The sequence below is a fragment of the Erpetoichthys calabaricus genome, chromosome 1 (assembly GCF_900747795.2).
Source record: "Erpetoichthys calabaricus chromosome 1, fErpCal1.3, whole genome shotgun sequence".
NCBI lineage: Eukaryota > Metazoa > Chordata > Cladistia > Polypteriformes > Polypteridae > Erpetoichthys > Erpetoichthys calabaricus.
Window position 1 is genome coordinate 21392950 of NC_041394.2, and position 22729 is coordinate 21415678.

The 22729-nt window shown below is 43.0% G+C and overlaps 1 protein-coding gene across 1 annotated transcript in view; it reads right to left on the minus strand.

Annotated features, from left to right (window-relative positions):
* Positions 1–14028: 14028 nt before the first annotated feature.
* Positions 14029–22729, minus strand: part of numbl (NUMB like endocytic adaptor protein) — a 164914-nt gene continuing 156213 nt past the window's right edge. Inside the window, exons 8-9 of the mRNA XM_051934093.1 lie at positions 19881–20120; positions 14029–16713 (exon numbers count right to left, since the gene is read on the minus strand). Coding sequence (XP_051790053.1) covers positions 15986–16713; positions 19881–20120 — 968 coding nt within the window. The 3' untranslated portion in view covers positions 14029–15985. The remainder of the gene's footprint in view (positions 16714–19880; positions 20121–22729) is intronic.

Sequence of the window (22729 nt, forward strand, 5' to 3'; positions counted from 1 at the left end):
ATAAACACTTCAATAAAAAGGGCAAAGACAGCTTCCGTGGTGCAGCGGTAAGAACTGCAGACTTGCAATCGAGGCTGCCGGTTTGATCCTGACTGCTGTTTTCAGTAGTGAGCTGCTCTTATTGTTAATATTATACAGTACACACATACATTTGATTTGTGTCTGTAACATACGCTGTACATTTATAGGACTTGTAAAAGTTAGTGTTTACTTTTATTCTCTCAGTCACGATCACGACACATTCTACCGCCCTAGGGCTCTGGCACTGTTTATTTGAAACTGGGAGTAACTGGAGATGTGAGTGGTGTTTTGAGGCAATGGAACTGGAAATTCTCTATAAAAGCTGACACACACACGCTGGTGAATCGGCCTTCCTCCTTCGTATCTCACCATCACTTGATTTTTTTTTTTTATTCAGTTTTATTGAGTGTTTCTGCTCACACTGAATTAGTATGTGCCTTATGATCCATGATGTTAAAGACACACTGACAATAAAACAGAGACATAGGTATATATGATATTTGGAAGAACTCATTTTATGACCTGTACAGTATGTTCCGTTTCTACAACAATCTATGTAAACACTAAACATGAAATGCATGTCTTCCAAATAACGATTCATTATTTACTCTCTACAACTCCAGCACTTCACTCCCAGATAATCAAGGCCTGAGCTGACAGAACTTCTTCCCCTTTCTGCGCCGGTGGGTGATGGGATAGCAGGCTGCTTGCTGTTTGTGCTGATCGACACATTTACAAGACAAAAGACGCTCACAGAGAGGTGCAAAGGGATTTAAGGTGGCCGAATTTTTTCATAGGCTTTGGTAATTCTAGTGTTAAAACTCCCACCGAGCCATAATGGGGGGCTTTGGAAGAAACCAGAAGGGCTGTCACGGTTCATCCTGCGATTGGTCCTCTGTTCTGCGGGCAAAAGAGCAGAAAGTGTTAGTGGCTGCATTTCATCAGGCGCTGAGGGACGAGCACCACGGGCGCACGTGTAAAAAAAAGTGAAAAATATCTGCAAGACAACAAACACGTGCAGTCCGCTAAAGCAACTGACAGGATCCGGTGACAATTACTTAACCGTCCACATCAGGCTTATGATGGGGCACATAATGTCATCGAGCACATCAGCAGTAATGGGCGCTGTCTCTAGAAACAAGTGTGCCACACGGGAGGCAGCTAAAGGGCTCAAATGAGGGCAATTCCATGCCAGACCAGCAGGTGGCAGAGTGCACCGATCCTTTCTCTTTGTCCTCTGCAGACCAACCAACCTAAATTCTGCTGGAGCTTGATGGCATCACTTCCGGTTCCTGCCCAGATGACATCACTTCCTCTGCCTGGCTCTCACCAGTTCTGTACTGGACTGCTGTCTGTTAAGACCCTTCTGACGGCCTATTCCCAGTATGCGGGTGTCGGCCCCCAAACCTTTTCACACAAGATGAAGCCTCACTACAGAATGGTGGCCCTGACACAACCACAAAACATCCATTTCTGCACCCCCGACTTGGGCCAGTGGCTGCAGGCAGGTGCTCCCCCCTTTTCATCCCATGGCATTGGCTGAGTTAGGTGGGCCCTGGTGGTCTGCCATTTCTAATGCAGTTCTGCCAGGGTCTCTTAATGTGTCAAAGCAGCAGCACAGTTTTGGGGGCTTCTGGCTCCTCCTTCCTGGTGGTCCATTTTGGGACTGTCACCTTTTTCTTGTGCCTGAGAGACCACCTTACTACACTTTGGAAGTGGATGAGCTCTTTACAATGGAGGGGCACAAAGGTGACGGGAGTCATCTGCCATTCGGCCACCATGTGGAGAGCAGTTAAGAGGAGCTGGACGACGATGATGATGTAGAGGACAAAGTCAGAAAGAAGAAGAAGAGGATGAGGAGAGCACAGGAGACTTAAGAGGGGACTGCTGTGGAGAGAAGGCGTCAAGAAACAAGGAGACCACCAGAGGGTTGTGGAGGGCAACCACTTATAGAGACAAAACACAAAGGTCCAGTGGTCAGCTTTTTTAATATTATATTATTTATTTAGCTTTGTACAATGTAATTATAATACAAATATGTAGGTTTAGATAAAAAATCTGTAAATAAAGATAGAAAATAAGTTCAACTGGCTTCATTATCACTACGCTACGGTTTACAATCAAGTTTATGAGGTAACTTAGTTTTTCCAATATTATATGCGTATCTTTATGTTTATACGTATGCCGTTTGTGTGTGTACACCTGTATATATACTGTACACCTGTGTGTGTGTGTAGACATATAGACTGGACGCACACACACAGGTATACAGTTTATATACTGGTGTACACACACACATCTCAATAATGACAGGTCTATATACTGGTTTAGGGCACGGGGGCGAGGGGTGGGTTGTCAGGGTGGTCTACACAGACATTTGCAGTTTTAAAGACAGCAGTGAAAGTGAAAATAAAAATCATGCAAAGCGGAGCCTTCATTTGGACTGGTGAGCAGAGTGCACTGCGCTGAACCCCCAGCCGCCCCTCTTCATGGAGACCCCCCTCTGAGAGGCAGCACAACCTTGAGGGGGCTATAAGATCAACTGTGGTGTACGTAGAGGAGGAGGAGGAGGATTTGTCAGAGCCACAGTTACACGTCTTTCAGTTTGAGAAGAAGCAAAAACAACAACAGATTACAAAAATAAATCGTCACGTATTCAAATTCCACCCTGGCTCCGGAAATCCTGAGAATGCAATGCCAAGGAGAAGCTGGACAGGAGAGCAGCGAGTACACTGGACTGGACTGGACTGGACTGGACCGGACCACTGGTAACTGTGGGGAGCCATGAGGGTCTAAGGTGCAGCACAGATATGGACGGTGTAGGCGATAAACAGAAGAGTACACACGGGCGAGTGTCACACACACACACACACATGTGTACAGAGTGAGAGACAGAGAGTGTACGTCTACTCACACACTCACACACACCAGCTGTGAAATCTAAGTAATCCCCAGAGACCCCCAGTATATTTAGCAATAACTCTTACACTACAAACAGTAGCACTGCCTTTGAGAATCTCAGACTGAGACGATATTGTGTACATCTGTCTGTCTATTTATTTTATATATACTGTATATATACACACACAATATGCAGCATATAAACAATGTCTATTTAGTACATGGCATAGTATTTATACACACACCTGCCTACTGTACATACTCTCTTTACTTATGTCCTGCTGTTACTGTACTGTAAGTGGATTCTATTAGAGAGGGAGGTTTAGATGAGAACAAAACTCAACACCTCCACCCACCAAATTCCCCCAAAGTAACATCACGCTGGCATGTAAAGGTCCCAATGTTTAGTAAACACTTAGTGTGTGTGTGTGTGTGTGGTGCCTGTAAGGACACACAGCCACACAAACACAAGGCCTTTTACATGTACAGTACATAGCAAACCTATCATATCATATATAATGTCTGTCTGTCTGCCTTTATACATCTATTGTGCTGTGCAGGTATCTCTCAGATATTTTATATATACAGTACATTATGTGCAATATATACTAATGTATATGTACATTAAATATGTATGTCTGTATACTGTGTATATACAGTATATATATACACATACATACATACAATCAGATTGTGATTCAGACTACAAATGCCATGAATATATATATATATATATATATATATATATATATATATATATATACACACATACATACATACAGTAGAGACATCCAAAAATACCTAAACACAGTATTTACATATGTGCACACACGCACACACACTGACATTTCCATGAAGGGCCACATCAGCGTGAACTCTCCTGGCCGCCCCCATGTGTGGATCGTGTTGATTTCCCCCCTCATTGTACCACAGGTATATTTACACCAACTGTATGTCAGGTCCCCATGGCCCGGTGTTAGAATATAGCGGGCTGGACACTGACTGACGGACTGACTGACGGACTGACTGTATGTAGGTATGTCGGGTCAGTGAGGACAACAATGGAAGTGACTGCTATTGCATAAAGAGCTGCAAGTGATGCACAGAAGACAATTTGCAACAAGGATACTGGTAGACAAAAATTTAACGTGTGTGCATGTGTGTGCGTATGTGTGTGTGCATGTGTGTGCGTATGTGTACATAAACATACAACTAGCGCTGTACATCAATACCCATCTGTGTGTATTTTCCTGCGTTGTTCTTCTAATCATGGACAGTCGGTTGTGTTCCATTCATGTAATCAGATGGCTGATACTTCAGACGTCTCTACTGAAAGACGACTCGCTCGGTAGACAGACGGACCCCTTTAACATCTTTTCTGTTCCTTCTGAGCAGGTACACCCCCCATGGAGCTCTTCCCTACACAGAGGAGACTTGAGGAAGACTCCAATGAAGCAGTGCGCCTCTGTGTCGGCGTATTTCTCGGTCATTTTAAGAGCAGAGCAGTAGGACTCGTTCCTGACACCCTTCTCTCCAAGTCCTCCATTTTTCTCACCCACACCTATGCAGTCCAAACACACACAGGGGGTCTTAAGGAGATGGTCCTTCATTCTCAGAGTATGTTTGGTGTGCTCTGCACCTCCTGCTGATCACCCGTGTTGTGTTAAATTGGCTCGGTGCCACTGAGTGTGCCCACTGGTGCCCTGTCTAGAGTTGGTGTGTGTGGATTCACATTCTGCTGGCTGGCACGGCCTAAGGATCAGAGACTTATAAATGAAGAGCTGGCTGACTCAACGACATGAATGTTAAGGCAGAATCCTTTGATGAACGTTTGACTTTCAGGAGGTGGCAGCCAGAAGCTAAGAGTGGACAGTGAGAGTCTTTGCTATTAAATGCACATTAAGGAGTTATCCGGTCCAAGGGGGCTGACGGCACCTCCACAAACTACAAGGGAGACACTTTAGCTCAACAGGATCCTCTCTGGCAACATAACATGGCACCTCGCCACTCATTCTGTGCATAAAGCGGTGGGTGAACAGCAAGAAGCCTGGACAGCATGGTGGCACAGTGAGCAGCTCTGGTGCCTCACCACTCCAGGACACCAGGCTTGAATTCCAAGTTGCCCACCGTCTGAGGTTCTGTAGGTGATCAGCTGCTTCATCACTGTCGTCCTTCAGACTCGTCCCTGCAGTAATTCTTTTTTCCTGGCACTTTCATTTTCCTTCAACTTCCCAAATGTCTCATGTAACAGAAACACGTCAACATTCCAGAAATAAGGGGGACCACAGAAACCATTAAGTGTGTCCCCCATACCACTTCAGTATCCCTTCTTTGACTTCAACCTCCCATAATCCTCTTGTGTGGCTTTTCTGCTCTGAAATTAAACGCCTGTTGTGTCCGAGTGAGCAGACGTGTCACTCTCCTCCGAGCCTCACGGGGGTCTTAATGGCTGGACTTTGGACAGTGGCCTTCTGGGACAGAAAAAAAAAAAGAGGGGGCCCACTTGAAATGGATGACTCCTGTCACAACTGGGGGGCTCTTCACATTTGCGTAGAAGTTCTTTCTAAATTAATCAACCATATCTACCATCTCTCGGCCTGTCGGCCTTCTTCAGATCTTCAAGTGTGACACAATAGTTGGATCAAGGCCTTCGTTTATTAACAATTAAGAGCGGTGGCCTGTCAGAAGAATTTCTCAGAAATCTCCTTGATGCAAGCAGCGGGTTATTGTTGGAAAGCGCCAGGGTGATCAAAGGCGCCCGGCCTTGGCATGAAATTCACTTGACACCACGTCAGTCGGCTTAGCTCTGCGGAAAATACGACTCTGACAGCAGGGAGAACCCAAAGCTCTGTGGCCTGGAGAGACTTTAGGCAGATTGTTCTCATGGAGTGGGGGTCCTGCGACCTGCTATGGGAAGGAGAATGTCTGGTGACAAAAAAAGACCTGACTCAGGGAGGTGTGCGGACTCATGAAGCTGACCATCGGTGCGGACCCTCCAGCAATTCCAATCCTGGGCGACCGCCACATGGAGTCAGTCAGTCAGTCAGTCAGTCAGTCTGTCTGTCTGTCTGTCTGTCTGTCTGCATTCCGCGAATTCACATTGGGTTTCTTCCATTATTTCTGATTTTCTACCCCCTGGCCTTTAACTTCGCCTTTGAGGGGATTGTTTCTTTTAAAAAAAGACAAACTTTTGTTTGTTTAATAAATTTAGCTAGCTTTTCAAAAAAATAAAGCCTAAATATTTTCTATCATTTTAAGGCCTTTTTGAATTAATTTGTATGTTTTTACAGTATAGTCAGGTAGGGTGGACCATCTCAGGTGAGCTACACTGGTGTATGGGAAATGGCATCTGAGTCTGACTGATGAAAAAGCCAGCTGTGGTGTGGAAATAAATGAAAGGGGGAAATCAGACCAAAGACATCTGTGGGGGGAAGAGGGGGAGGGAGGGAGGCACCAAAGACCACACCTTAATGGAGCCCTCTGGGACGGGGCAGACAGATAGGAAGACGTCTGTAGAGGTCCCTGAGCAGGACACAAAAAGACAGACAGACAGGCTCACGAAGTACAGTAACTACAGAGACCTTAAAGATGATCGATCGATAGATAGATAGATAGATAGATAGATAGATAGATAGATAGATAGATAGATAGATAGATACTACATAACAGACAGATAGATAGATAGATAGATAGATAGATAGATAGATAGATAGATAGATAGATAGATAGATACTACATAACAGACAGATAGATAGATAGATAGATAGATAGATAGATAGATAGATAGATAGATAGATAGATAGATAGATAGATAGATAGATAGATAGATAGATAGATCAGACCAGCACTGCTAACCGTCTATAATGGGTTGAAATTTAAGGAATCCACGTAGATCTCAATCATCAAACTGTCATTTAGAAACTTAACAATTCAGTATTTAAGGACGCCTCTTAATTACCTCTCTCTTATGTAAGTGTGTATTGTTCCTTTATCATTTGTGTACTATTTATTTATTTATTACTATTCTTATCTAAATTGAATTTATTTTACTTTGCATGTTACTCTTGTAAAGCACTCTGCGTTCCATCCTCTGTATGGAGGTGTGCTACAGAATTAGATGTCGTCGTTGTTGCAGTGCAGTGTGTCCACCCAGCTGCTCTGTCTCTGTTACATATGGGATGGATGGTGCACATGGCTGGGTGTCCCAGCCAGGATGGGGCAAGTTTTTTTTACCTGGACCGGAGGCCAAGTAAGAGGGTGAACATCGCCCTGCCTCAGCCAACAGACAGGCAGAAGATGCCAGTGTGGAAGAGGGTACACTGGCATTCCGGCAGGGCTAGACCGAGGAACAATACCCAGCTGGGTAATGGAAGGATGGGGAAGACAACTGGTCAGAGCTACATGCACCCCCTCAACATGTTAAATGGCAGCATCCCTGGATGGCGCTACCAGTATGGACTCTCACAAGGCATGCTGGGAACTGTAGTCCCACCAGAGGGTGCTGTGAGGAATAATGATCCCTGCTTTTGGGGACTTCCACTCACCCCAAAAGTACTTCCACCGAGCTCTCCCCTAGCACCAGATGTACTCCTGGGTTTAAAATAAAGGAAGCCGCACAACTTCATACAGGTGAGCTGGAGTCGGGTGGAGGTGGAAGAGAGAAAGAGAGAAGGATTTATTTATATTTGACGGAGAAAAGCCTGTGTTAGAAAGACACTCTTACAATAAATCACTTGTGCTGCAATACCCCCTACTGGTCACACCCACCATACCACTTGGCACTGGTAATGCTTGTAATGCACCATCTGTTGGACAGTAGAGACACAGCACCTGGACGGACACACAGACAGACACTTGTTCTTTTATGATACGATTGCTAGATAGGAATGGTGCTATAAAATGGACGGACACACAAACCAACAGACGGATTACAGATCTGAAAGACGTTATATAAATGAGAGATTCTGTAGTTGTCTCTAATAACTTTCGACAGAGAGACGGGTAGGTAGGTAAGGTGCTGCAGTATATAACGGATGGATAGATAAGAAAGATACGACATAACTGATCGACTCCAGTAGCTCTTTCCAATTCCTTTAACAGATGAGTGAGATGGAGAAACAGGTTGATAGGACCCCACGCTACATGATTTACAAGTCAATGGGTGGAACAGACAGACAGACAGGTAGCCGGACAGATTCCTGCAGTTGTCTCTAACCTTCTTTCACTGTAGACAGACACACCGGCATGTTCCGTGTCACAGCTAATCTATCGCTCTTTTCCTATTTATTGTTAATAAAGCCCTGATACTTTACTCTTTAAATTCCAAAAGGTAAGAAACTGTAAGAGAGGCAAGCCATCTACATAAAACTCTTCATATTAAAGAAACGTTTTTAAATAATATTTAAAATTTAGGCAAGAATAAAACATGCAGCCTATTTAACGTGTCCACTAGGCGTAGCTTTCCTCCTGCAAATGGCAGTGCAAGTCCGTTTTAAACAAGGGAGCTCTGGCGGCCCTAGTAGATTCAGGCGCCTGTCTGTGGGTCAGAGAGCACATTTTCATTGTTCACCAATCACGTCAGCTAAACAGAGAGCCCCCGGCCTGATGACTACAGCACACCCCTCAGTGTCCTTTGGCACTAGCGGTCCACGCTGCTCACTTAGCTGGCCAGGGCTATTTAACATCAAGGAGTCCTGACACGACAGGCTCAGCTGGCAGGTGACCAGGAGGCACAGAATGACCTTTGCTCCTGAATTATGCACACAAGAATAGAATAACTGGCACAATACCTTCAAGGTGCCCACCTATAGACGTGCAAACATCCACAGATTAACTGTCACCTGTCTGCCAATGTGGAATTTAATTTCCTTCTACATGATAGATTGCTTCTAAAGATTATAAGCGTGTCATGGAAACTGGAGACAGACATCAGATGGATGAGCTGATGCTCCCTGTTCCATCCATCCATCCATCTCCCTAACCTGCTTATCCAGGGCAGGGTCAAGGGGGCTCCTATTTACATCACAAGCTGGTCCTGTTAACTACACTTTAACCTTTTGTTTTATTATCTACAATTACATCTACTTCTTTCCATGCACCCTCAGACCGATTTGTATCATCTCTCCATTAAAAAACAAAAACAAAAAGCCAAATCATGAACGTAATGAACAGGCAGTGTGTCCCCCTAGTGGCCAAGATCTCACATTTCATGTATTCTTCTAATTTGTACTGTGTATTGGGATCATGCTGCATGGTGACTGATTGATTGATGTCAGACTGCAATGTCTACCCCAAGCACAGAGTTGCAGTGTGCCCTCAAGTGCATCAGCTTCACGTTATCTAAATAACAAAACACTTGCAGTGGACCAGGGTGGCACCTTGGGCTGGCAGTCACAATGGGAAAGGCGTTATGTAAAATAGCATCTGAGTTCTGATCATGCTATTTAAACAATTTGGAATAAATAAATAATTTTTTGTTTTAATAAACTTTATCTCCAAAACTATTTACACCCCCTGATCTTGGGGAAGGACTCTACCTTTGATGCCACTAAATGACTGAAGCGTATAATGTACCAGACGTTCCTAGAGTTGTGTAACACACAGAAAGTCTGAAGGTTTTGTAGACCCTACTTTCCAATTTTTAATGGACTGTCAGCTTCAGAATAATCGCTGGATGACACTTTAGTATTTGTTGTCGAAGTTATGAGACATTTATCGTGTAATTTTTCTTGGGTAATTATTAATTAAGTCATCATGCATTAACTCCACGGTGAGTATGTTCTTTCCCAAACACACATTAAAACATCACTTCAAAGGCTCAAGATAAAAAATCTAACAGTTCAATGAAATTTAAAATGCATACATCAATACATATATTAAAGTATTAAATAATATTTGAGAATAAAAATTATTATGACCTAATAAGGCACTTTTATGCAGGCAGTGTGCCCCCCTAGTGGCTAAGGCTTTGGAGTTTGAAGCACAATGCTGCCAGTTCAATCTTCTCCATGCACTTAAATCAGCAATCCTGTGCTCGAGATTTACAAACAGGGAAACAAATGTACTGAACAGATTTAGGGTCCTGGAATGGCGTTCTCTGTGAAAGGCACTATATTATATTACAAAGAGGCTGATTCAATTACCTCCAGTGGCTCAGTGAGTCACATAACCTGCTGGTGGTTCCAGTTTCTAAAAACTATGGAGTCAAGTCTTCTGCATTGGTTCAGGTCCTTGCAAAGGTAGGTACTCACTATGAAGCACACTATATCGCATCAGCAGGTTGTCGGCCTAAATGCGAGAACCTGTCCGTGTTCCAATTCCAACAATGTGGAGATACGTGCACTGCATGGGTTACATTTCTTGGGACTCTGTGAGGTATGAAAGGTGCTATGTAGCATCTCAGGGAGGCTTGTTCATCTGCCACTGCTGTCTTAGTGTTTAACCCTGACTGAGTCACATAAGCAGCTGCTCTTCCAGTTTACTCAGTGTGTAAAACATCTTTGGATGGTGGTCATTAAAAGGCGCTACATTCCACTACCAGCCTGCTGGCCAATCCCCACCACTGTCCTTATGTGTGACCCCGAGTGCGAGTCACTTATCTGGCCAGTGTACCAATTCTACGAATGGGTTCCTTTTCTTGAGAGGGTGTTTAATGTTAATGGTGCTACATTACAGCACAAGGTTGTTGCTCCAGTTACTTCTGTTGTGTCAATGAGGACCTTAACCTGTCAGGGTTCTAATTCTAAATATCAAGAGATAAGTGTACTCTAGGGGTTAACTGACTTTGAATGATGTTTATTTACTATGAAAGGTGCTATATAAGCTCACGATGCTGCTTGTTTCATTCCCATCATTGTCTGAGGATATGACTGGCAGTGCGTCACACCAGTGCATTAACATTTGTACCCATGTAGTGTCTTGGGGATGATATTGGGTATGAAAGATTTGACATTACACTATAAATGTGCTTGTTCAGTGTCAGTCCCTGTACCTGTATTAAGCACAATAAGTCACACAGCCTGACAATTTTCTACTTATTAATATTTAGAGGCTCAGAAGTTTTGGAATGGCACTCCATCAAATCACAAGGTTACTCTTTCAGTCTTTGCAGTCTGAACGTATGAACACTAGTGAGCCACTTGACCTGCTGATGTTTCAATTGCAAAAATATGGAGACAAGTGTACTGGAATTGCTTAGACTGTTAATATTGTGGTCACTGTGAAAGGCGCTATATTACATCACACAATGCTCATTTACTTGACACACCTGTTTGACTGGATGGTCCCAAGTGAGTCACATTACCAGCCGGGATCTAAGTTGTAAAAATTTGGAAATTAATGTACCGGAATGGTTTAGATTCTTGGGATGGCACTCACTATAAAAAAAACTACATAAAATACAGTTTAGGCTGGGAATGTAGCTCACTGCGCTCAAAACAAGGGAGTCGCATACCCAGGCCTCTGCAGCAGGTGTGCAAGTATTGAAACAAGTGCGTTGTCCTGGCACAGTATGGTGGCGGTGATTTGTTATAAACGGCTCTGTATTACATTAGAAGGGGGTCAGTTTAGTCCCTACGTAGTTCCAGGTGAGTAATGCAACGTGCCACTGCTTCAGATGTATAAATATGAAAGCAGCAGAATTATTTTAATTTATAACTTGTAGGTCAAATTAGAAAAAAATCTCCAAAAACTTAGTCAACATCAACATCACGAATGATGCTTTCTGACATAATCACCCACAAATGAAAACACGATAAATGGGATTACCACTTCAAACTGTAGTTTTACTAAAATGTGCGTGAAGAGCTGATGTGGACATTTCTTTGAGGAATCCCAATGTCTTGTTTTCAAACTCTATGGCGCCTTTTCCAATGATATTAGAAAACTACTAGAGAAACACCCTGACCTCGGGTTCTGCCGAGTCCATCCCTCTACAAAGGGCTCGATATACACAACAGTAAACTCGCCACCTGTTTGTTTACAAAGAACTTACACTTGATTAGAAATTCTAAACACGTATGTACAGTACAGTGTCTCGGGGATTATAAATAGGTGGGCTTGTGGGGACTGTGCTTTAATCTCTATACTGTATATAAAATGCCATCTGTCATGTGATTACTCATGAACTATTGAGGTGTGAACTATGGTCTTGGTCATTTTTGAAAGTTAATGATGTTTAGATAGATAGATAGATAGATAGATAGATAGATAGATAGATAGATAGATAGATAGATAGATAGATAGATAGATAGATAGATAGATAGATAGATAGTCACTAATTGCTGAAGAAGACATGGAAATCTAATAGGCCACACTTGTGAATAATGAAAGGAACTACATGCCCGATCAATAAAGTAGCAGAATAGCCTCAACCCATTTAAGCCAACTCAAGGTTTGGAGGCACAGCCTATGCCAGCAGCCATCGGGCACAAAGCAGGAACCGACCCAAGACGGGACACCAGTTCATCATGGGGCACACACACTCTCTTCTCCTAGTTAACTTATTTATGAAAAATTACCAAACTAAAAAGCACCATAAAGTTGGGAAAGATCCCCATAACTTTGCTTTGAAAATACATCTAGATTTCAGTTGGTAATGTTGAATACAGCCAACAGGAAACTCCCCACCCTCTCCCAAGCCCCACCCAGTCCTGAGTATGGAGATTTAAATAAAAGTGACTTTTAGCTAATATTTGGCATGGGTTTAGTATAGTCCATTAGTGTTGGCGTGTATCTCTTCAAGTCACAGTGCTAACAACAGTTCATTTTAATCCAGATGTGTTTTAAAGTGTATGTGACCACTAACCCAAAACATTATGCAGTGCTACAGAAACAAAGACGAAAATAACAGCCCCCAAGGCACGGTGGCGCAGTGGTAGCGCTGCTGCCTCGCAGTTAGGAGACCTGGGTTCGCTTCCTGGGTCCACCCTGCGTGGAGTTTGCATGTTCTCCCCGTGTCTGCGTGGGTTTCCTCCCACAGTCCAAAGACATGCAGGTTAGGTGGATTGGCGATTCTAAATTGGCCCTAGTGTGTGCTTGGTGTGTGGGTGTCTTTGTGTGTGTCCTGCGGTGGGTTGGCACCCTGCCTGGGATTGGTTCCCTGCCTTGTGCCCTGTGTTGGCTGGGATTGGCTCCAGCAGACCCCCGTGACCCTGTGTTCGGATTCAGCGGGTTGCAAAATGGATGGATGGATGGAATTCATTAACCTCAAGGAACACCTCCCAGAATCCCACCAAAGTCCTAAAGGAACAGCACCTCCCCAACACGCACACAAACAACGTCATAAAACGGAAATGCTTGCATTTCTTCCCTTTACCCTGAGCTTGTCACCTGCCAGTCCCCTTGAGGACTGTCTTGTCAGGTACATATTAAATGCCATGAGATGGTGCCCACAGTACAAAGGCACTGCAGAAAACGTTTGCTCAAACAACACTGCTGACTTCTTGCTCTCCAACCTTGACAATGTTGTGGTGAAAGGTGCTATATAAAAGAAGGCTTATACTGTAAAATAGTTTCTAAATCGTCTCTTATTGTAGTATAACTATAATATTTTTGCAGTAAGAGGTACCACAAACATGGTTTTTACTGAAAAGAGTAAAATAAAATTTTGGCTCCATTACCACCACTGACATCTTACTCTTCGAAATATAAAGTGTTGCAGTGATAGGCGCCATCTAAAAATATATGTAGTGTAAATTATAAAGTTTCAGGTTCAGTCCAAATCTCCAGCTCCCCAGGTGTCCCCAAGTCTCTACATCTGCCAGCACTCACGCTGTAGAAATACAGAAATAACTGAGCTGTGTCTGTACAGCTCCATGGCACGGTGTTCATTGTGAAAGGCTCTCATATGAAAATGTGCACAGTAGATCACAAACGCACAAGTTCAATCTCTGTCACTATGTGAATCTAAGCAAGTGGCTCCAGTTTTGACTTTTTGTGTTGCAGAGATATGAAAATCAGCTGGACGGTACCTGCAGAGTCTCATGGTTTGCGTTTGACATTAAGAATTGCGGCTCGCAGATTCAGCCTCCACCGTGACCTGATACTAATCAACTCACTTACCCTCCAAGAGTTTAAAATTTATAACTACAGAATCAAATGTACTACACTACCTATAAAGTGCCCTTGGATGGTGGCTATGATGAAAGGCACTATATACAATGTGTGCACTATAAAAGACAAGGTCACAGGTCCACACACTACATGACCCTTAGCTGGTAGTTTCACCAGGCAATACTCCCATTGCATAAACACAGAAACAAACGTGAGGGTACACTGTAAGTGGCTGGGGGCAGTGCTTACAAAGAAAGGCGCCATGTACAGTAATATTGGTATTATATAAGATTAATGCAAAGTGCTATGTGACCTCAGTGGGGAGTTTATTACATTGTCAGAATAAGGAAACAATTGACTTATTTGGGATGTGTTTCAGTGTGAAAGGTACTGTATAAAATAATAATATTATGCCACCGGATTAGTCGTCAGCACTGACAGCTGTGTAGACACTGGGCAAGTCACTTGACCTGACACAACAGACACCTGGCATGGTATTCAATGTGAAAGGTGCTATATAAAATGACCAGGCCACAGCACTGGTTTCTTGTATGACCCTGAGTGAATCATCTGCCATGCCAGTGTGTAAATTGTGAAATCACAGACACACTTTGAGAATGTGATTTGTAAATTGTTTTGCATAAAAATGTCAGCTAAGTAAAGGTAAACAAGCGAATGCAAAATTGGAGCACTGGGGGTATGGAGTCCAGTTTAAAAGGATTAAAACAGATGACATGCAGAAATCTACTATTAAATATGACATTTGTTTGGGGGGGGGGGGGGCTGACATAACCTCAGTATTCACTTAGTTGTGCCTTATCCTCCTGGGCATTTGTTTAGGGAAAAAAGCAAAATAAATGTAATTAAAAATGAAATACAACCACATATGAATACTTCCCCCATGTTAATCAAGCCAAGACGCTAAATGCATTAAGCTTGTGTGCAAGTCCTTGCAGAGGCTGAAGGAGATCTCCGTGACCATGTGTGACTGAAGCTCAAGTGGACAGGTGACTTGAGTGCTGCAGGGTTGGATGTTAGTGAAGGTGTTGCCAGAAGAAACAAGGAGGACGAGGAGGAGGCGGAGGAGATACGGTGGGTGAGGCTGGGGGTGTCAAGCCCCACCCATAATGAGAAACATGTGGAATCACCTGCAGGGATGTCTTCTGAGGATTCAATGGTGAGGCATCACTTTGATAGAAAGAAAAACATTCTTATAATAATAATTAATAGTCATAAGGTTGGGAATCTGCAGTTTGGCCTACTCATTTAGACTTGTTTTTCCCCCTTCTCAGAATGGGGTGAGTTGAGAATAATAATAATAATAATAGACATAACTTTTTTTCTTTTAGAATCTGGTCATCTGGTCACAAAGGTTCATCATTTTGGTCTGTTAATTTGGGCCCAACAGTGTAATCATTTGCTGCAGATGACGATGGCTGGAAAGAGCCAAACAGAGTATGAAATTTTTTTTTTTACCTGCTTGATTCCTGCCTTGTACCTGATGCTGCCGGGCTAGGCTCCGCACCCACAACCCTGTGTTGGAACAGGCGGGTTAGAAATATGACTGAATAGATAGATGGCAACAAATAGAGATGTTTTAAATAGAGATTATATATAGTTTTAAAAAGGTGTCTGTCCAGTTTTCAAGACATAAAGTCAGGGAGACTTTGCCTCATAAAAGAAATCCAAATGGATTTTTCCATGCTGTGCCAAGGCCCCCTTGATGTGACAAGTAGGCAGGACGCCTTTGGCAGTCAAGAGATCGGCCTTCAGTGGGTGTCAGAGAAGGTCACAGGCTATGAATGGAGTGCTGGACTTCTGCCGATTCCTGCAGCCCTGGGGTGAATGTCAGCTAATCCATAATCAACTCTGTACCATCTCTGTCTCTTTTTCACCCGATAAATGCAAAAGAAAAAAAACACAACAGTAACAGAAATATAATAACGGATCACAAAAATGGCAGTTTTTTTCTTTCCAATGTTCTTTTAGTGTATTTCCAATTCAATCCGTCCTAGAGCTCGATCTCAAAAGTCTTCTGCAGGTCGTTATTGAAAGGGTTGGCTGCCCTCTGTTGCGATTTGGATTCCAGTGCTGCCCACTGTGCTTCAAACTGGTCGATCTCTTGAGAGCCACCCCCGCCAACGGCCAGCTGCTTGAGGTTGGGAGGCCAAGCCGATCCGTTACTGGTTGCATTGTGGCTATTTGAGGTAATCCCATTGACGAGCCCGGGGCTAGAAAACTGCAAACTGCTGGACATTGTGACGGCACCAGCACTGGCAGGAGTGAAGTTTTGAGGGAAATGTTGCCCCCCAGCCATCTTGCCTGCTCCAGAACTCTGTATCTGGGTTGCCGTACAGAAAACATTTGCCACCATCTGGGAAGGTGTTATACCAACAACAGGTACACTGGCTGTGGGGTAGGTCATGCTGTTGGCCAGGGCGGGCATGTAGGGTTGCATCTGAATGTAGGCAGGTTGCATGGGGGGTGGTGCAAACATACTAGTGGCTACAGGAGTGTTGTCAAAGGCCATCGGGAAGGGCTGCATGGCTGTCGGGATTGAGATAGGTGCTGCTGGCATGTTGGACGGCACCTGAGATGCAGGCTGTTGTTGCTGCTGCACTTTGACGGACTTCGCCACCTCCTCTAGCCAGCGCTCTGCCTCTGATGGTGTCCTCTTGTGCCCCATCTGGAAGGTGGGTGGTGACTGGGTGACTTGCTCCATGCCCCATCCAGCGGTGCCTAAAACAAAAGTGAATTGTGAATTACAAAGGGATGATACATGAATTGTGGCTCCATATTGAACCTAGAAACAAGCTGAATATTGAAAAGTTAAAAACTAGTATTACTAGCATCTTGTTATTAATGATGAGGTCACCAGGGTTAAAGTCATTTTTCTATTGTTATACACCATTTTGCCCGTGGCCTTTTCACATGCATTGTTTCCTTATTTTCTTATGACACTGTACATTGTTAATGCACTTTTGCATGTGCCTGCATTTGTTTCATTATGTGTGTTTGTTTACTTGTGATTTACACTTTGTTTTTCAACAAACGTTTTTGAAAAATGTGTTTGGTTTCTGTTGGTTTGTGTAGGCCACAAAGCCTTCTTCTTGAGGTTGGAGGCCAGGTCTGCTTTGCACTTTCTAGGCCTTACTGGAATTCTGAGACCCGTTTTTTGGGGTGAAGCCTTTCTCCAGTTTCATGGATTCATAACACCTCTCGCGAGTTAAGTTGATTTGCAACTTTACTGTGACCTACTGCAGCTGTATGAATGCGGGTGATGAGACAATTCCTGGCTCCCCTTTTGACATAGCTTCCAGGGAAAGGTAAGAACCGGTCAGAACAAATTTTAATTCTCCATAACTCTGAAATGGACAAAATCTCTCATCTCATCTTATCTTATCTTATTTCAACTTCCAAAAATTATTGTCTTGATGAATGTTGTGGTATGGTATATCAGAAAACTGACTTAGAAAACGATTGGAGGGCTAACTCCAGTACACCGAGGATACAAAAGCATGTCCAGTGTGAAGGAATGCTTGACCCACAAATGGTTGCCAGGGCAAGTCAAGTGCATCAGGAATCCTACAACAATCCTCCATAAAGAAACATGGTGGGGTCTATAAATGTCAGTGTGCAGTTACTAGACCTTTTGAGAACAGCAGATCACATAAAATGTGGTGTCCCAGAATCAAAAGTGGGAAGGCCACAGAAGCCACAACACCACCTGGATACAGGTGGGATAACAGTGTTGCATGTTGCCCATTGAAGGGTGAGTTAATAACTGCTGATACAGTAGACGGTACTGATTTTCAGAGAGTGATGAGGTCTGTAGAACACATCACTGGATGTGCATGCTCCAGCTTCAAAGACATCTATAATGATAAAGACATTCATAACGAAATATGCAGTTGGAGGAGGTTATGATTTGATGACTTGGGACAAAATGTTCAATTTTTTTTGCTTCAAATATTTTTTTCTCCAGCAATAATATGGTTTCTTGAAAGATTTATCCATCAGGGAATATTAATACATGTGTGTTTTATAGTAATAATTGAACTATAATTAAACAGAATTGTATTATCATTACTTTTCAAGTTTGTTGCGTTATCATGATAGTTTCCTGAATATATGTACATCTGCCGGTCTAGCGGTCAGCCACATTCCCAGCTGCTAGCAGGCAATTCAGGACAGTCTGCTAAAACTAAAAACGCGCAGTGTCCACACTATGGTCCAGCAGATTATTTTTGGATAAAGTGACACAAACAACAGAGGGCTGTTGTGAAGACCCAATCCTTTAGAGCAGGGGTAGGCAACGTCGGTCCTGGAGTGCCACAGTATGTGCAGGTTTTTGTTCCAACCCAGTTCCTTAACGAGAACTCAATTATTGCTGATGAAGCACATATTGCTTAAGTGACATTTTAATGCTTCATTTTAGTGGTCTCGCTTGTTAAGGTTCTCCAACCTTAATTGCTTATTTCAATCTTAAACTGCTGCATTCAGTGTTTTAATTGCTCCTTATTAGCAATAAGATGTAAAACAGGGGTAGGCAATGTCGGTCCTGGTGAGCCGCAGTGGCTACAGGTTTTCATTCAACCCAATTGCTTAATTAGAAACCAATCATTGCCAGTCTCAGACCTTATTTAATTTTATGGCTTGTTAGTCTGTGCAATGTAAGGCTTTTATATCGTAGATTTTTTTCCTTTCCAAGGATATCATCCAAATGATTTGAAGCCTAAAACAGATCATTTTCAGTCTGTCACATTTTTCCATTAAGTGTTTTATTAAATCAAACCGTGCATGACGAACACACACAGATGTAATTGGAAAAAAGCTAGCTGGAGAACTGCTGGCTGCTTTGTCTTTTACATCTTATTGCTAATAAGGAGCAATTAAAACACTGAATGCAGCAGTTTAAGATTGAAATAAGCAATTAAGGTTGGAGAACCTTAACAAGCGAGACCACTAAAATGAAGCATTAAAATGTCACTTAAGCAATATGTGCTTCATCAGCAATAATTGAGTTCTCGTTAAGGAACTGGGTTGGAACAAAAACCTGCACATACTGTGGCACTCCAGGACCGACGTTGCCTACCCCTGCTTTAGAGCACAGTGAGGGTTTAGGGGTGCAGAAACCGAAGAGACCACTAGAGGGACCCCAACCTTAGCGTTCTGTTAGCCAAAGAAAGGCTTTTGCAACATAAAATGGAAACTTTCTTATGCCAGTAATCTCAAGAAGACTGGAGTCAGAGAAACACTTGCAGGACGTAAGAAGACTGGCAAGGGTGGGTAAGGTATAAGAAGAAATTGCTTTTGGTATCAGACTTGGATGCTGGGCAAGTGGGTGACCCACCAACATGAGGGAGAGGCAAGCAGCAGACAGAGGGGCCTGTGGTTTTGGGGACAATGTGCTTTTTTTTATTTTGCCCCATGTTATCATTAGGCAATATTCTCAAAATGCAAAGGTGCCATTTTGGGATATTTGTAGCTCTTTGTCACACTACTCCAGGGTATGGAGTCAGAGTGCTGTCGGATGTCACACTCGTCGTGTTGTTTGACTGGATGAGATTACATGACAAGATCGTAGGATAAATGGTATCCTGGAAGTTGAATGCCAGCTTTCTTGTGGGGCTAGCAGACCGATGTCTCTATTCCTCATCAGGTAATTTGCCTGGTCCATTCACCCTTATCTACAAACTCAGACGAGTCACCACAATGAGGCTTTAATACTCACAACATGAGGCATCAAAATGATGAAGGGGCAGCAAATACATAAAAATCCACATATGATCGGCCCCTCTCACATAGTAACACCAAGTAATCAGCTAAGGATGCCCACATTTCCAATGAAAGCTATCCTCACCCTACCATGTAAAGCCTACACATGGCTCCTCTTTGTTTCTTACCTTGGTTGTGTCCTGAAGGGCGAGGAAGAGCTGGTGAAAGTCCTGGAGCAGGTGGGAGAGCAGGATGGAGAGCAGGGGAAGCTCCAGGAGGTGGTGGAATAGCTGGTGGGGGTAAACCATTGCTGGTGGCAGATATGGCAAAGGAATCCTCGGATGGTTTGGTGAAGGAACTGTTGATCTGGTAGCAGAGGGCATTAATGCTGTCTGCTTCAGTGGCTGGGACAGACTCCATTTCGGGCACTGCAGGAAAAGTGAGTAGAAACAAAGATCAGAGTGGGTACAGTGGGTTAATGACATTAGTTCTGATGATGGTAAGTGGATAATAAAGTACTCTGGCTCTTTTGGCTATGATTTTTCCATTTCAGTGTGGTAAGGTAGCACACCAGTTACAGCTCATGACTCAAACGACAAATGGATCTGGGTTCAGAAGGTAGCCTGATTATTGGCTGTGTAGGGTTTTCATTCTCTCCTGATGTTTGTGCTGTTTATTCTTTAGGTATTCACTTTACTCCCAAATGTATTGTTAGGGTGACTCTAAAATGGCCCTGTGTAAGTGAAACTGAGCCCTGTGATGGACTAGCATTCCATTCAGTGCTGGTTCCGGCTTAATTTCTTATGCTGCTGGGACTCAAACATTCCATGACAGCTGAACTGGATTAAGTAGGCATGAGAATATCATACACTTTTTCATTTAATAATATTTTAATTTTCAAATTATTAAATTGAATTATTATTGTTATAATGTGTTAAATTATTGGGACAGACCCCCGTGACCCTGTGTTTGGATTCAGCGGGTTGGAAAATGGATGGATGGATAAATTATTGGGATGAGTTTACCACTTATTTAAATTTTGCAAAGCAGCATCGTCTGTTGTGAATGAGAGGCAACACCTCAATTGCCCCTAATGTAGAGACACCACTTGTTCTTTTTATTTGAGGACAAGTGGCTAATGGGTTTAAATACTTTGTACTTCACCATCTTTACACATTTTGCACAGCACGTACTGTATGTGAACAGTCACTTCTTTTAATTCAACTTACATCCACCTTGACAGCTGTGCTATTAAAATGTCCAGCTCAGTAACTTCCATCTCTCACTGAGGCCGAATGCCGATTTATTTAAAAGTGATCCATATTTCCAAATCATTTCTTTCTGAATGGTGGACTGCTGTGAGTTGTGAAGTGATTCTTCTCCACATTTATCTCTTTTTCTACATTTCACAAGCTTTTGTCTGCATGTCTGTGATGGTTTTCGGCTGACTTTAGTTCGGATGGGATAAAAACTTACTCAGCAGTAAGTGCATATATTGACTGCTCTCGTAACCATGACAGGCTGGAAAGAACACACCCTGCTAGGATACGGCTGGAGTGAGGCTCCACTTTGCCATCCTGCTCTGCTCTGAGTCACACGAGGGAGCAGTGCACGACGAGGACGGTATTTCCAGTAAACTGCACAATCAGAGCAGAAGACAGCCAACTTAGGCTTGCGGCAAGCACTTACGTGGGAAGGTCAGTTTGAAAGGCTTACCTTAAAATGAACATCAGCTGACCGACTACACAATGGAAGCAGCCAACCAACACTAAGAGGCTGAATAAAGGAGACTTTAGAACAGTGAGGCACAATTCCAGGTACATTTTGTGGAGATCTTTAAAGAGACAGGAAACTGAGCATAGATGTCAAACAGCTTCTGTTTGAATCAAGACAGACAGACACTATACTGTATATAGATATGAAAATACATTTTATAAATCACAGATAAACAGATGGGGAGGAAAAACATTATACAACAGATAGGAAGTGTCAAATATGCACAAGTAGGGGACATCCTCTGGGTACTTATATGGAACGTAATTCACCTCCTGACCAGATTGCTATTGTCACTAACTTCTTGTTCCTTTTTGGCCTCAGAATGAAGAACAATCAGCCAGAAGAACATTGACATCATTGTGTCTGACATCATGAAGCTTGTGCCATCTTCCGAACTGAATATAAAAATGACAGCACCCAAAAGTCTCAAACTGGGTGAAAAGAACTCTTACTTCAGGAGCAATTAATCTTGAGAAAGATTGGATCTATTAGCCTCCTTGTCAATGTATTTACGGTTTGTTTTCATTTCATTTAATAGGTTGATGCTCCAACCTGTATCTTGTCTAGGCCGTTTGTATTTCAACAGATAAATAGATAGGGAGGAAAGGTGGTATGTAACAGAAAGATAGATAAAAAAGACAATATATAAGAGACAGCGAGAACTGGATTAAGAAGTCTATTTCCCAGCAGGAATTCCTCTTGAATGAGAGTCTGGCCAAGAGCCAGTGTTAAAATAAAAACTACAGAGTTGGCAGCCCTTCAACTAGATGTGTTCACACACAGTTCCTGAAAAATGCCAAAGCAGGGATTCATCCAGCCTTGTATTTTAAATCTCTACCCACGTGTTGCCCATAAAAAGACGAAAAGAAAGAAACGCAGCAAGCATTACGGCCAGTTGCCAAGAGTTCCTGATGAAGTTTCTAAACATCTCCGAGTTTCTGTGTAGTACAGCACTTGGCTCTGGCTGGCTACCGTGAAAAACAGTCAAGGTATAGACGTCTGAGAGAGAGCAGGGCAGGATGGAAAGGTGCATGTAGTCTGTGGTAAAATGACCAAGGTCATATTGGTGTGTTGAGGAGGCACATATGCAAAAGATGAGTCAACAGTACAGAATGCTTGCTTTACTATAGTGTCCATATGACAGTGATAAAGTTAATGTCAAGTTCAAAGTGAGTGCATAATGCCCATTAAAACACTGACAAAAACATTCAGATCTTGAATGGCCAAACAAATGACAAACGAGGACTGTTTCATTCATCCA